Source organism: Scyliorhinus torazame, chromosome 16 (genome assembly GCF_047496885.1).
Source record: "Scyliorhinus torazame isolate Kashiwa2021f chromosome 16, sScyTor2.1, whole genome shotgun sequence".
In the NCBI taxonomy this organism is placed as follows: Eukaryota; Metazoa; Chordata; class Chondrichthyes; order Carcharhiniformes; family Scyliorhinidae; genus Scyliorhinus; species Scyliorhinus torazame.
In genome coordinates, this window is record NC_092722.1 from 88,757,911 (window position 1) to 88,773,122 (window position 15,212).

At 51.1% G+C, this 15,212-nt stretch overlaps 1 protein-coding gene across 3 annotated transcripts in view; it reads left to right on the forward strand.

The window, feature by feature from the left end:
- Positions 1-15,212, forward strand: part of LOC140392934 (tumor necrosis factor receptor superfamily member 5-like) — a 171,283-nt gene that overhangs the window by 141,043 nt on the left and 15,028 nt on the right. For all 3 annotated transcript variants that reach the window (XM_072478715.1, XM_072478714.1, XM_072478716.1), the window contains exon 4: positions 15,147-15,212. This exon is cut by the window's right edge and continues 28 nt beyond it. In XM_072478715.1, the coding sequence (XP_072334816.1) occupies positions 15,147-15,212 (66 nt within the window). The remainder of the gene's footprint in view (positions 1-15,146) is intronic.

The following is a 15,212-nucleotide window of genomic DNA, read 5'->3' on the forward strand; positions in this document are numbered from 1 at the left end:
ACTGACTGGTGTCTCTCAGTCCCTCTCTCTCTCAGGGAGTTATCAGTACACTGACTGGTGTCTATCAGTCCTCTCTCAGGGTGATATCTGTACACTGACTGGTGTCTCTCAACCCCTCCCTCTCAGGGAGATATCTGTACACTGACTGGTGTCTCTCAGTCCCCCCTCTCTCTCAGGGTGATATCTGTACACTGACTGGTGTCTCTCAGTCCCCTCTCTCTCAGGCAGATATCTGTACACTGACTGGTGTCTCTCAGTCCCCTCTCTCACTCAGGGAGATATCTGAATACTGACTGGTGTCTCTCAGTCCCCTCTCTCTCAGGGAGATAAGTGTACACGTACTGGTGTCTCTCTGTCCCTCTCTCTCTCTCAGGGTGATATCTGTACACTGACTGGTGTCTATCAGTCCCCTCTCTCTCGGGGTGATATCTGTACACCGACTGGTGTCTCTCAGTTCCCTCACTCTCAGGGTGATATCTGTACACTGACTGGTGTCTCTCACTCCCGTATCTCTCTCTCAGGGTGATATCTGTACACTGACTGGTGTCTCTCACTCCCGTATCTCTCTCTCAGGGAGATATCTGTACACTGACTGGTTTCTCTCAGTCCCCTCTCTCTCAGGGAGATATCTGTACACTGACTGGTGTCTCTCAGTCCCCTCTCTCTCAGGGAGATATCTGTACACTGACTGGTGTCTCTCAGTCCCCTCTCTCTCAGGGAGATATCTGTACACTGACTGCTGTCTATCAGTCCCCTCTCTCTCAGGGAGAAATCTGCACACTGACTGGTGTCTCTCAGTCCCCTCTCTCTCAGGCAGATATCTGTACACTGACTGGTGTCTCTCAGTCCCCTCTCTCTCAGGGAGCTATGTGTACACGTACTGGTGTCTCTCTGTCCCTCTCTCTCTCTCAGGGTGATATCTGTACACTGACTGGTGTCTATCAGTCCCCTCTCTCTCGGGGTGATATCTGTACACTGACTGGTGTCTCTCAGTTCCCTATCGCTCAGGGAGATATCTGTACACTGAGTGGTGTCTCTCTCACACTCTCTCAGGGAGATATCTGTACACCGACTGGTGTCTCTTAGTCCCCTCACTCTCAGGGTGATATCTGTACACTGACTGGTGTCTCTCACTCCCGTATCTCTCTCTCAGGGTGATATCTGTACACTGACTGGTGTCTCTCACTCCCGTATCTCTCTCTCAGGGAGATATCTGTACACTGACTGGTGTCTATCAGTCCCCTCTCTCTCAGGGAGCTTTCTGTACACTGACTGGTGTCTATCAGTCCCCTCTCTCTCAGGGGGCTATCTGTACACTGACTGCTGTCTATCAGTCCCCTCTCTCTCAGGGAGATATCTGTACACTGACTGGTGTCCCTCAGTCCCCTCTCTCACAGGGAGATATCTGTACACTGACTGGTGTCTCTCACTCCCGTATCTCTCTCTCAGGGAGAGATCTGTACACTGACTGGTGTCTCTCAGTCCCCTATCTCTCAGGGAGATATCTGTACACTGACTGGTGTCTCTCAGTCCCTCTCTCTCAGGGAGAAATCTGCACACTGACTGGTGTCTCTCTGTCCCCTCTCTCTCAGGGAGATATCTGTACACTGACTGGTGTCTCTCAGTCCCCCCTCTCTCTCAGGGAGATATCAGTGCACTGACTGGTGTCTCTCAGCCCCCTCTCTCTCTCAGGGAGATATCTGTGCACTGACTGGTGTCTATCAGTCCCCTCTCTCTCAGGGTGATATCTGTACACTGACTGGTGTCTCTCAACCCCTCCCTCTCAGGGTGATATCTGTACACTGACTGGTGTCTCTCAGTCCCCCCACTCTCTCAGGGTGATATCTGTACACTGACTGGTGTCTCTCAGTCCCCTCTCTCTCAGGCAGATATCTGTACACTGACTGGTGTCTCTCAGTCCCCTCTCTCACTCAGGGAGATATCTGAATACTGACTGGTGTCTCTCAATCCCCTCTCTCTCCGGGAGATATGTGTACACGTACTGGTGTCTCTCTGTCCCTCTCTCTCTCTCAGGGTGATATCTGTACACTGACTGGTGTCTATCAGTCCCCTCTCTCTCGGGGTGATATCTGTACACTGACTGGTGTCTCACAGTTCCCTATCGCTCAGGGAGATATCTGTACACTGAGTGGTGTCTCTCAGTCCCCTCTCTCACACTCTCTCAGGGAGATATCTGTACACTGACTGGTGTCTCTTAGTCCCCTCACTCTCAGGGTGATATCTGTACACTGACTGGTGTCTCTCACTCCCGTAACTCTCTCTCAGGGTGATATCTGTACACTGACTGGTGTCTCTCACTCCCGTATCTCTCTCTCAGGGAGATATCTGTACACTGACTGGTGTCTATCAGTCCCCTCTCTCTCAGGGAGATATCTGTACACTGACTGGTGTCTATCAGTCCCCTCTCTCTCAGGGGGCTATCTGTACACTGACTGGTGTCTCTCAGTCCCCTCTCTCTCAGGGAGATATCTGTACACTGAATGGTGTCCCTCAGTCCCCTCTCTCTCAGGGAGATATCTGTACACTGACTGGTGTCTCTCACCCCCGTATCTCTCTCTCAGGGAGAGATCTGTACACTGACTGGTGTCTCTCAGTCCCCTCTCTCTCAGGGAGATATCTGTACACTGACTGCTGTCTATCAGTCCCCTCTCTCTCAGGGAGATATCTGTACACTGAATGGTGTCCCTCAGTCCCCTCTCTCTCAGGGAGATATCTGTACACTGACTGGTGTCTCTCACCCCCGTATCTCTCTCTCAGGGAGAGATCTGTACACTGACTGGTTTCTCTCAGTCCCCTATCTCTCAGGGAGATATCTGTACACTGACTGGTGTCTCTCAGTTCCTCTCTCTCAGGGAGAAATCTGCACACGGACTGGTGTCTCTCAGTCCCCTCTCTCTCAGGGAGATATCTGTACACTGACTGCTGTCTATCAGTCCCCTCTCTCTCAGGGAGAAATCTGCACACTGACTGGTGTCTCTCAGTCCCCTCTCTCTCAGGGAGATATCTGTACACTAACTGCTGTCTATCAGTCCCCTCTCACTCAAGGAGATATCTGTACACTGACTGGTGTCTCTCAGTCCCCTCTCTCACAGGGAGATATCTGTACACTGACTGGTGTCTCTCACTCCCGTATCTCTCTCTCAGGGAGAGATCTGTACACTGACTGGTTTCTCTCAGTCCCCTATCTCTCAGGGAGATATCTGTACACTGACTGGTGTCTCTCAGTTCCTCTCTCTCAGGGAGAAATCTGCACACTGACTGGTGTCTCTCAGTCCCCTCTCTCTCAGGGAGATATCTGTACACTGACTGCTGTCTATCAGTCCCCTCTCTCTCAGGGAGAAATCTGCACACTGACTGGTGTCTCTCAGTCCCCTCTCTCTCAGGGAGATATCTGTACACTGACTGCTGTCTATCAGTCCCCTCTCACTCAAGGAGATATCTGTACACTGACTGGTGTCTCTCAGTCCCCTCTCTCTCAGGGAGAAATCTGAATACTGACTGGTGTCTCTCAGTCCCCTCTCTCTCAGGGAGATATCTGTACACTGACTGGTCTCTCTCTCGCTCTCTCTCTCTCAGGGAGATATCTGTACACTGACTGGTCTCTCTCTCGCTCTCTCTCTCTCAGGGAGATATCTGTACACTGACTGGTGTCTCTCAGTCCCCACTCTCTCAGGGAGAAATCTGCACACTGACTGGTGTCTCTCAGTCCCCTCTCTCTCAGTGAGATATCTGTACACTGACTGGTGTCTCTCAGTCCCCTCTCTCTCAGGGAGATATCTGTACACTGACTGGTCTCTCTCTCGCTCTCTCTCTCTCAGGGAGATATCTGCACACTGACTGGTGTCTCTCAGTCCCCTCTCTCTCAGTGAGATATCTGTACACTGACTGGTGTCTCTCAGTCCCCTCTCTCTCAGGGAGATATCTGTACACTGACTGGTCTCTCTCTCGCTCTCTCTCTCTCAGGGAGATATCTGTACACTGACTGGTGCCTCTCAGCCCCCTCTCTCACTCAGGGAGATATCTGAACACTGACTGGTGTCTCTCAGTCCCCTCTCTCTCAGGGTGATATCTGTACACTGACTGGTGTCTCTCAGCTCCCTCTCTCACTCAGGGAGATATCTGAACACTGACTGGTGTCTCTCAGTCCCCTCTCTCTCAGGGAGATATCTGTACACTGACTGGTGTCTCTCAGTCCCCTCTCTCTCAGGGAGTTATCAATACACTGACTGCTGTCTATCAGTCCCCTCTCTCTCAGGGAGATATCTGTACACTGACTGGTGTCTCTCAGTCCCCTCTCCTTCGCTCTCTCTCTCAGTGAGATATCTGTACACTGACTGGTGTCTCTCAGTCCCCTCTCTCAGGGAGATATCTGTACACTGACTGGTGTCTCTCAGTCCCCTCTCTCTCAGGGAGATATCTGTACACTGACTGGTGTCTCTCAGTCCCCTCTCTCTCAGGGAGATATCTGTACACTGACTGGTGTCTCTCAGTCCCCTCTCTCTCTCAGGGAGATATCTGTACGCTGACTGGTCTCTCTCTCGCTCTCTCTCTCTCAGGGAGATATCTGTACACTGACTGGTGTCTCTCAGTCCCCTCTCTCTCAGGGAGATATCTGTACACTGACTGGTGTCTCTCAGTCCCCTCTCTCTCAGTGAGATATCTGTACACTGACTGGTGTCTCTCAGTCCCCTCTCTCAGGCAGATATCTGTACACTGACTGGTGTCTCTCAGTCCTCTCTCTCTCAGGGAGATACCTGTACACTGACTGGTGTCTCTCAGTCCCCTCTCTCTCAGGGAGATATCTGTACACTGACTGGTGTCTCTCAGTCCTCTCTCTCTCAGGGAGATACCTGTACACTGACTGGTGTCTCTCAGTCCCTCTCTCTCTCAGGGAGTTATCAGTACACTGACTGGTGTCTATCGGTCCTCTCTCAGGGTGATATCTGTACACTGACTGGTGTCTCTCAACCCCTCCCTCTCAGGGAGATATCTGTACACTGACTGGTGTCTCTCAGTCCCCCCTCTCTCTCAGGGTGATATCTGTACACTGACTGGTGTCTCTCAGCCCCCTCTCTCTCAGGGAGAGATCTGTACACTGACTGGTGTCTCTCAGTCCCCTCTCTCTCAGGCAGATATCTGTACACTGACTGGTGTCTCTCAGTCCCCTCTCTCACTCAGGGAGATATCTGAATACTGACTGGTGTCTCTCAGTCCCCTCTCTCTCAGGGAGATAAGTGTACACGTACTGGTGTCTCTCTGTCCCTCTCTCTCTCTCAGGGTGATATCTGTACACTGACTGGTGTCTATCAGTCCCCTCTCTCTCGGGGTGATATCTGTACACCGACTGGTGTCTCTCAGTTCCCTCACTCTCAGGGTGATATCTGTACACTGACTGGTGTCTCTCACTCCCGTATCTCTCTCTCAGGGTGATATCTGTACACTGACTGGTGTCTCTCACTCCCGTATCTCTCTCTCAGGGAGATATCTGTACACTGACTGGTTTCTCTCAGTCCCCTCTCTCTCAGGGAGATATCTGTACACTGACTGGTGTCTCTCAGTCCCCTCTCTCTCAGGGAGATATCTGTACACTGACTGGTGTCTCTCAGTCCCCTCTCTCTCAGGGAGATATCTGTACACTGACTGCTGTCTATCAGTCCCCTCTCTCTCAGGGAGAAATCTGCACACTGACTGGTGTCTCTCAGTCCCCTCTCTCTCAGGCAGATATCTGTACACTGACTGGTGTCTCTCAGTCCCCTCTCTCTCAGGGAGCTATGTGTACACGTACTGGTGTCTCTCTGTCCCTCTCTCTCTCTCAGGGTGATTTCTGTACACTGACTGGTGTCTATCAGTCCCCTCTCTCTCGGGGTGATATCTGTACACTGACTGGTGTCTCTCAGTTCCCTATCGCTCAGGGAGATATCTGTACACTGAGTGGTGTCTCTCTCACACTCTCTCAGGGAGATATCTGTACACCGACTGGTGTCTCTTAGTCCCCTCACTCTCAGGGTGATATCTGTACACTGACTGGTGTCTCTCACTCCCGTATCTCTCTCTCAGGGTGATATCTGTACACTGACTGGTGTCTCTCACTCCCGTATCTCTCTCTCAGGGAGATATCTGTACACTGACTGGTGTCTATCAGTCCCCTCTCTCTCAGGGAGCTTTCTGTACACTGACTGGTGTCTATCAGTCCCCTCTCTCTCAGGGGGCTATCTGTACACTGACTGCTGTCTATCAGTCCCCTCTCTCTCAGGGAGATATCTGTACACTGACTGGTGTCCCTCAGTCCCCTCTCTCACAGGGAGATATCTGTACACTGACTGGTGTCTCTCACTCCCGTATCTCTCTCTCAGGGAGAGATCTGTACACTGACTGGTGTCTCTCAGTCCCCTATCTCTCAGGGAGATATCTGTACACTGACTGGTGTCTCTCAGTCCCTCTCTCTCAGGGAGAAATCTGCACACTGACTGGTGTCTCTCTGTCCCCTCTCTCTCAGGGAGATATCTGTACACTGACTGGTGTCTCTCAGTCCCCCCTCTCTCTCAGGGAGATATCAGTGCACTGACTGGTGTCTCTCAGCCCCCTCTCTCTCTCAGGGAGATATCTGTGCACTGACTGGTGTCTATCAGTCCCCTCTCTCTCAGGGTGATATCTGTACACTGACTGGTGTCTCTCAACCCCTCCCTCTCAGGGTGATATCTGTACACTGACTGGTGTCTCTCAGTCCCCCCACTCTCTCAGGGTGATATCTGTACACTGACTGGTGTCTCTCATTCCCCTCTCTCTCAGGCAGATATCTGTACACTGACTGGTGTCTCTCAGTCCCCTCTCTCACTCAGGGAGATATCTGAATACTGACTGGTGTCTCTCAATCCCCTCTCTCTCCGGGAGATATGTGTACACGTACTGGTGTCTCTCTGTCCCTCTCTCTCTCTCAGGGTGATATCTGTACACTGACTGGTGTCTCTCAGTCCCCTCTCTCTCGGGGTGATATCTGTACACTGACTGGTGTCTCTCAGTTCCCTATCGCTCAGGGAGATATCTGTACACTGAGTGGTGTCTCTCAGTCCCCTCTCTCACACTCTCTCAGGGAGATATCTGTACACTGACTGGTGTCTCTTAGTCCCCTCACTCTCAGGGTGATATCTGTACACTGACTGGTGTCTCTCACTCCCGTAACTCTCTCTCAGGGTGATATCTGTACACTGACTGGTGTCTCTCACTCCCGTATCTCTCTCTCAGGGAGATATCTGTACACTGACTGGTGTCTATCAGTCCCCTCTCTCTCAGGGAGATATCTGTACACTGACTGGTGTCTATCAGTCCCCTCTCTCTCAGGGGGCTATCTGTACACTGACTGCTGTCTATCAGTCCCCTCTCTCTCAGGGAGATATCTGTACACTGAATGGTGTCCCTCAGTCCCCTCTCTCTCAGGGAGATATCTGTACACTGACTGGTGTCTCTCACCCCCGTATCTCTCTCTCAGGGAGAGATCTGTACACTGACTGGTTTCTCTCAGTCCCCTATCTCTCAGGGAGATATCTGTACACTGACTGGTGTCTCTCAGTTCCTCTCTCTCAGGGAGAAATCTGCACACGGACTGGTGTCTCTCAGTCCCCTCTCTCTCAGGGAGATATCTGTACACTGACTGCTGTCTATCAGTCCCCTCTCTCTCAGGGAGAAATCTGCACACTGACTGGTGTCTCTCAGTCCCCTCTCTCTCAGGGAGATATCTGTACACTGACTGCTGTCTATCAGTCCCCTCTCACTCAAGGAGATATCTGTACACTGACTGGTGTCTCTCAGTCCCCTCTCTCACAGGGAGATATCTGTACACTGACTGGTGTCTCTCACTCCCGTATCTCTCTCTCAGGGAGAGATCTGTACACTGACTGGTTTCTCTCAGTCCCCTATCTCTCAGGGAGATATCTGTACACTGACTGGTGTCTCTCAGTTCCTCTCTCTCAGGGAGAAATCTGCACACTGACTGGTGTCTCTCAGTCCCCTCTCTCTCAGGGAGATATCTGTACACTGACTGCTGTCTATCAGTCCCCTCTCTCTCAGGGAGAAATCTGCACACTGACTGGTGTCTCTCAGTCCCCTCTCTCTCAGGGAGATATCTGTACACTGACTGCTGTCTATCAGTCCCCTCTCACTCAAGGAGATATCTGTACACTGACTGGTGTCTCTCAGTCCCCTCTCTCTCAGGGAGAAATCTGAATACTGACTGGTGTCTCTCAGTCCCCTCTCTCTCAGGGAGATATCTGTACACTGACTGGTCTCTCTCTCGCTCTCTCTCTCTCAGGGAGATATCTGTACACTGACTGGTCTCTCTCTCGCTCTCTCTCTCTCAGGGAGATATCTGTACACTGACTGGTGTCTCTCAGTCCCCACTCTCTCAGGGAGAAATCTGCACACTGACTGGTGTCTCTCAGTCCCCTCTCTCTCAGTGAGATATCTGTACACTGACTGGTGTCTCTCAGTCCCCTCTCTCTCAGGGAGATATCTGTACACTGACTGGTCTCTCTCTCGCTCTCTCTCTCTCAGGGAGATATCTGCACACTGACTGGTGTCTCTCAGTCCCCTCTCTCTCAGTGAGATATCTGTACACTGACTGGTGTCTCTCAGTCCCCTCTCTCTCAGGGAGATATCTGTACACTGACTGGTCTCTCTCTCGCTCTCTCTCTCTCAGGGAGATATCTGTACACTGACTGGTGTCTCTCAGTCCCCTCTCTCTCTCAGGGAGATATCTGGGGCGTCATTCTCCAACCCCCCAGCGGGTCGGAGAATGGCCGTTGGCCGCCGTGAATCCCGCCCCCGCCGGTTGCCGAAGTCTCCGGTACCGGATATTCGGCGGGGGCGAGAATCGGGCCGCACCGGTTGGCGGGCCCCCCCGCTCGATTCTCCGGCCCGGATGGGCCGAAGTCCCGCCAATAAATTGCCTGTCCCCCCGGCGTAAATTAGAGTACCTATTTACCGGCGGGACAAAGCGGCGTGGGCGGAAATCTCTCCGGCGCCGGCATAGCCCCTCAATGTTGGGGCTCGGCCCCCAAAGATGCGGAGCATTCCGCATCTTTGGGGCGGCGCGATGCCCGTCTGATTGGCGCCGTTTTGGGCGCCAGTCGGCGGACATCACGCCGTTTGGGGAGAATTCCGCCCCTGAACATTGACTGGTGTCTCTCAGTCCCCTCTCTCTCAGCGAGATATCTGTACGCTGACTGGTCTCTCTCTCGCTCTCTCTCTCTCAGGGAGATATCTGTACACTGTCTGGTGTCTCTCAGTCCCCCCTCTCTCAGGCAGATATCTGTACACTGACTGGTGTCTCTCAGTCCCCTCTCTCTCAGGGAGATATCTGTACACTGACTGGTGTCTCTCAGTCCCCCCTCTCTCTCAGAGAGATATCTGTACACTGACTGGTGTCTCTCAGTCCCCTCTCTCTCAGGCAGATATCTGTACACTGACTGGTGTCTCTCAGTCCCTCTCTCACACGGTGATATCTGTACACTGACTGGTCTCTCTCTCGCTCTCTCTCTCTCAGGGAGATATCTGTACACTGACTGGTGTCTCTCAGTCCCCTCTCTCTCAGTGAGATATCTGGACACTGACTGGTGTCTCTCAGTCCCCTCTCTCAGGGAGATATCTGTACACTGACTGGTGTCTCTCAGTCCCCTCTCTCTCAGGGAGATATCTGTACACTGACTGGTGTCTCTCAGTCCCCTCTCTCTCAGGGAGATATCTGTACACTGACTGGTGTCTCTCAGTCCCCTCTCTCTCAGGGAGATATCTGTACACTGACTGGTGTCTCTCAGTCCCCTCTCTCTCAGTGAGATATCTGTACACTGACTGGTGTCTCTCAGTCCCCTCTCTCAGGGAGATATCTGTACACTGACTGGTGTCTCTCAGTCCCCTCTCTCTCAGGGAGATATCTGTACACTGACTGGTGTCTCTCAGTCCCCTCTCTCTCAGGGAGATATCTGTACACTGACTGGTGTCTCTCAGTCCCCTCTCTCTCAGGGTGATATCTGTACACTGACTGGTGTCTCTCTGTCCCTCTCTCACTCAGGGAGATATCTGAACACTGACTGGTGTCTCTCAGTCCCCTCTCTCTCAGGGAGATATCTGTACACTGACTGGTGCCTCTCAGCCCCCTCTCTCACTCAGGGAGATATCTGAACACTGACTGGTGTCTCTCAGTCCCCTCTCTCTCAGGGTAATATCTGTACACTGACTGGTGTCTCTCAGCCCCCTCTCTCACTCAGGGAGATATCTGAACACTGACTGGTGTCTCTCAGTCCCCTCTCTCTCAGGGAGATATCTGTACACTGACTGGTGTCTCTCAGTCCCCTCTCTCAGGGAGTTACCTGTATACTGACTGGTGTCTCTCAGTCCCCCCTCTCTCTCAGGGAGATATCTGTACACTGACTGGTGTCTCTCAGTCCCCTCTCTCTCAGGGAGATATCTGTACACTGACTGGTGTCTCTCAGTCCCCTCTCTCTCAGGGAGATATCTGTACACTGACTGGTGTCTCTCAGTCCCCTCTCTCTCAGGGAGATATCTGTACGCTGACTGGTCTCTCTCTCGCTCTCTCTCTCTCAGGGAGATATCTGTACACTGACTGGTGTCTCTCAGTCCCCCCTCTCTCTCATGGAGATATCTGTACACTGACTGGTGTCTCTCAGTCCCCTCTCTCTCAGGGAGATATCTGTACACTGACTGGTGTCTCTCAGTCCCCTCTCTCTCAGGGAGATATCTGTACACTGACTGGTGTCTCTCAGTCCCCTCTCTCTCTCAGGGAGATATCTGTACGCTGACTGGTCTCTCTCTCGCTCTCTCTCTCTCAGGGAGATATCTGTACACTGACTGGTGTCTCTCAGTCCCCTCTCTCTCAGGGAGATATCTGTACACTGACTGGTGTCTCTCAGTCCCCTCTCTCTCAGTGAGATATCTGTACACTGACTGGTGTCTCTCAGTCCCCTCTCTCAGGGAGATATCTGTACACTGACTGGTGTCTCTCAGTCCCCTCTCTCTCAGGGAGATATCTGTACACTGACTGGTGTCTCTCAGTCCCCTCTCTCTCAGGGAGATATCTGTACACTGACTGGTGTCTCTCAGTCCCCTCTCTCTCAGTGAGATATCTGTACACTGACTGGTGTCTCTCAGTCCCCTCTCTCAGGGAGATATCTGTACACTGACTGGTGTCTCTCAGTCCCCTCTCTCTCTGGGAGATATCTGTACACTGACTGGTGTCTCTCAGTCCCCTCTCTCTCAGGGAGATATCTGTACACTGACTGGTGTCTCTCAGCCCCCTCTCTCTCAGGGAGATATCTGTACACTGACTGGTGTCTCTCAGTCCCCTCTCTCTCAGGGAGATATCAGTACACTGACTGGTGTCTCTCAGTCCCCTCTCTCTCAGGGAGATATCTGTACACTGACTGGTGTCTCTCAGTCCCCTCTCTCTCAGGGAGATATCAGTACACTGACTGGTGTCTCTCAGTCCCCTCTCTCTCAGGGAGATATCTGTACACTGGCTGGTGTCTCTCAGTCCCCTCTCTCTCAGGGAGATATCTGTACACTGACTGGTCTCTCTCAGTCCCCTCTCTCTCAGGGAGATATCTGTACACTGACTGGTGTCTCTCAGTCCCCTCTCTCTCAGGGAGATATCTGTACACTGACTGGTCTCTCTCTCGCTCTGTCTCTCTCAGGGAGATGTCTGTACACTGACTGGTGTCTCTCAGTCCCCCTCTCTCTCAGGGAGTTATCAATACACTGACTGGTGTCTATCAGTCCCCTCTCTCTCAGGGTGATATCTGTACGCTGACTGGTGTCTGTCAATTTGTTAGTGCTCTTTGGGGGGGGTTTAAACTAATGCAGCAGTGGCATGGGAACCTGGATTGTAGTTTTAGGGTAAGGGAGAATGAGAGTATAGAGGTCAGGAGCACAGATTTGACGTCGCAGGAGGGGGCCAGTGTTCAGGTAGGTGGTTTGAAGTGTGTCTACTTCAATGCCAGGAGTATACGAAACAAGGTAGGGGAACTGGCAGCATGGGTTGGTACCTGGGACTTCGATGTTGTGGCCATTTCGGAGACATGGATAGAGCAGGGACAGGAATGGATGTTGCAGGTTCCGGGGTTTAGGTGTTTTAGTAAGCTCAGAGAAGGAGGCAAAAGAGGGGGAGGTGTGGCGCTGCTAGTCAAGAGCAGTATTACGGTGGCGGAGAGGATGCTAGATGGGGACTCTTCTTCCGAGGTAGTATGGGCTGAAGTTAGAAACAGGGAAGGAGAGGTCACCCTGTTGGGAGTTTTTTATTGGCCTCCTAATAGTTCTAGGGATGTAGAGGAAAGGATGGCGAAGATGATTCTGGATAAGAGCGAAAGTAACAGGGTAGTTATTATGGGAGACTTTAACTTTCCAAATATTGACTGGAAAAGATATAGTTTGAGTACAATAGATGGGTCGTTTTTTGTACAGTGTGTGCAGGAGGGTTTCCTGAAACAATATGTTGACAGGCCAACAAGAGGCGAGGCCACGTTGGATTTGGTTTTGGGTAATGAACCAGGCTAGGTGTTGGATTTGGAGGTAGGAGAGCACTTTGGGGACAGTGACCACAATTCGGTGACGTTTATGTTAAGGATGGAAAGGGATAAGTATACACCGCAGGGCAAGAGTTATAGCTGGGGGAAGGGCAATTATGATGCCATTAGACGTGACTTGGGGGGGATAAGGTGGAGAAGTAGGCTGCAAGTGTTGGGCACACTGGATAAGTGGGGCTTGTTCAAGGATCAGCTACTGCGTGTTCTTGATAAGTATGTACCGGTCAGGCAGGGAGGAAGGCGTCGAGCGAGGGAACCGTGGTTTACCAAGGAAGTGGAATCTCTTGTTAAGAGGAAGAAGGAGGCCTATGTGAAGATGAGGTGTGAAGTTTCAGTTGGGGCGATGGATAGTTACAAGGTAGCGAGGAAGGATCTAAAGAGAGAGCTAAGACGAGCAAGGAGGGGACATGAGAAGTATTTGGCAGGAAGGATCAAGGAAAACCCAAAACTTTCTATAGGTATGTCAGGAATAAGCGAATGACTAGGGAAAGAGTGGGACCAGTCAAGGACAGGGATGGGAAATTGTGTGTGGAGTCTGAAGAGATAGGCGAGATACTAAATGAATATTTTTCGTCAGTATTCACTCAGGAAAAAGATAATGTTGTGGAGGAGAATGCTGAGCCCCAGGCTAATAGAATAGATGGCATTGAGGTGTGTAGGGAAGAGGTGTTGGCAATTCTGGACAGGCTGAAAATAGATAAGTCCCCGGGACCTGATGGGATTTATCCTAGGATTCTCTGGGAGGCCAGGGAAGAGATTGCTGGACCTTTGGCTTTGATTTTTATGTCATCATTGGCTACAGGAATAGTGCCAGAGGACTGGAGGACAGCAAATGTGGTCCCTTTGTTCAAAAAGGGGAGCAGAGACAACCCCGGCAACTATAGACCGGTGAGCCTCACGTCTGTAGTGGGTAAAGTCTTGGAGGGGATTATAAGAGACAAGATTTATAATCATCTAGATAGGAATAATATGATCAGGGATAGTCAGCATGGCTTTGTGAAGGGTAGGTCATGCCTCACAAACCTTATTGAGTTCTTTGAGAAGGTGACTGAACAGGTAGATGAGGGTAGAGCAGGTGATGTGGTGTATATGGATTTCAGCAAAGCGTTTGATAAGGTTCCCCACGGTAGGCTATTGCAGAAAATACGGAGGCTGGGGATTGAGGGTGATTTAGAGATGTGGATCAGAAATTGGCTAGCTGAAAGAAGACAGAGGGTGGTGGTTGATGGGAAATGTTCAGAATGGAGTACAGTCACAAGTGGAGTACCACAAGGATCTGTTCTGGGGCCGTTGCTGTTTGTCATTTTTATCAATGACCTAGAGGAAGGCGCAGAAGGGTGGGTGAGTAAATTTGCAGACGATACTAATGTCGGTGGTGTTGTCGATAGTGTGGAAGGATGTAGCAGGTTACAGAGGGATATAGATAAGCTGCAGAGCTGGGCTGAGAGGTGGCAAATGGAGTTTAATGTAGAGAAGTGTGAGGTGATTCACTTTGGAAGGAATAACAGGAATGCGGAATATTTGGCTAATGGTAAAGTTCTTGAAAGTGTGGATGAGCAGAGGGATCTAGGTGTCCATGTACATAGATCCCTGAAAGTTGCCACCCAGGTTGATAGGGTTGTGAAGAAGGCCTATGGAGTGTTGGCAATTGGTAGAGGAATTGAGTTCCGGAGTCGGGAGGTCATGTTGCAGCTGTACAGAACTCTGGTTCGGCCGCATTTGGAGTATTGCGTACAGTTCTGGTCACCGCATTATAGGAAGGACGTGGAGGCTTTGGAGCGGGTGCAGAGGAGATTTACCAGGATGTTGCCTGGTATGGAGGGAAAATCTTATGAGGAAAGGCTGATGGACTTGAGGTTGTTTTCGTTGGAGAGAAGAAGGTTAAGAGGAGACTTAATAGAGGCATACAAAATGATCAGGGGGTTAGATAGGGTAGACAGTGAGAGCCTTCTCCCGCGGATGGAAATGGCTGGCACGAGGGGACATAGCTTTAAACTGAGGGGTAATAGATATAGGACAGAGGTCAGAGGTAGGTTCTTTACGCAAAGAGTAGTGAGGCCGTAGAATGCCCTACCTGCTACAGTAGTGAACTCGCCAACATTGAGGGCATTTAAAAGTTTATTGGATCAACATATGGATGATGATGGCATAGTGTAGGTTAGATGGCTTTTGTTTCGGTGCAACATCGTGGGCCGAAGGGCCTGTACTGCGCTGTATTGTTCTATGTTCTATGTTCTATAACCCCTCCCTCTCAGGGTGATATCTGTACACAGATTGGTGTCTCTCAGTCCCCTCTCTCTCAGGCAGATATCTGTACACAGACTGGTGTCTATCAGTCCCCTCCCTCTCTCAGGGATATATCTGAACACTGATTCTTGTCTCTCAGTCCCCTCTCTCTCTCAGAGATTGATCTGAAAATGTCACTGTGATGGGGAATAGACAGGGGGATGGCACGAGATGAAATGCACCATCAGAGGTCCGGCACAGCTACAGTGTCATGTGTTTGATCAATAACTCTGTGAAATTATCTTCCAGCAACAGAAAACAGCGACAATGTTTGTGGACCATGTCCGTCTGGTACTTACTCCAATGCGACTGACA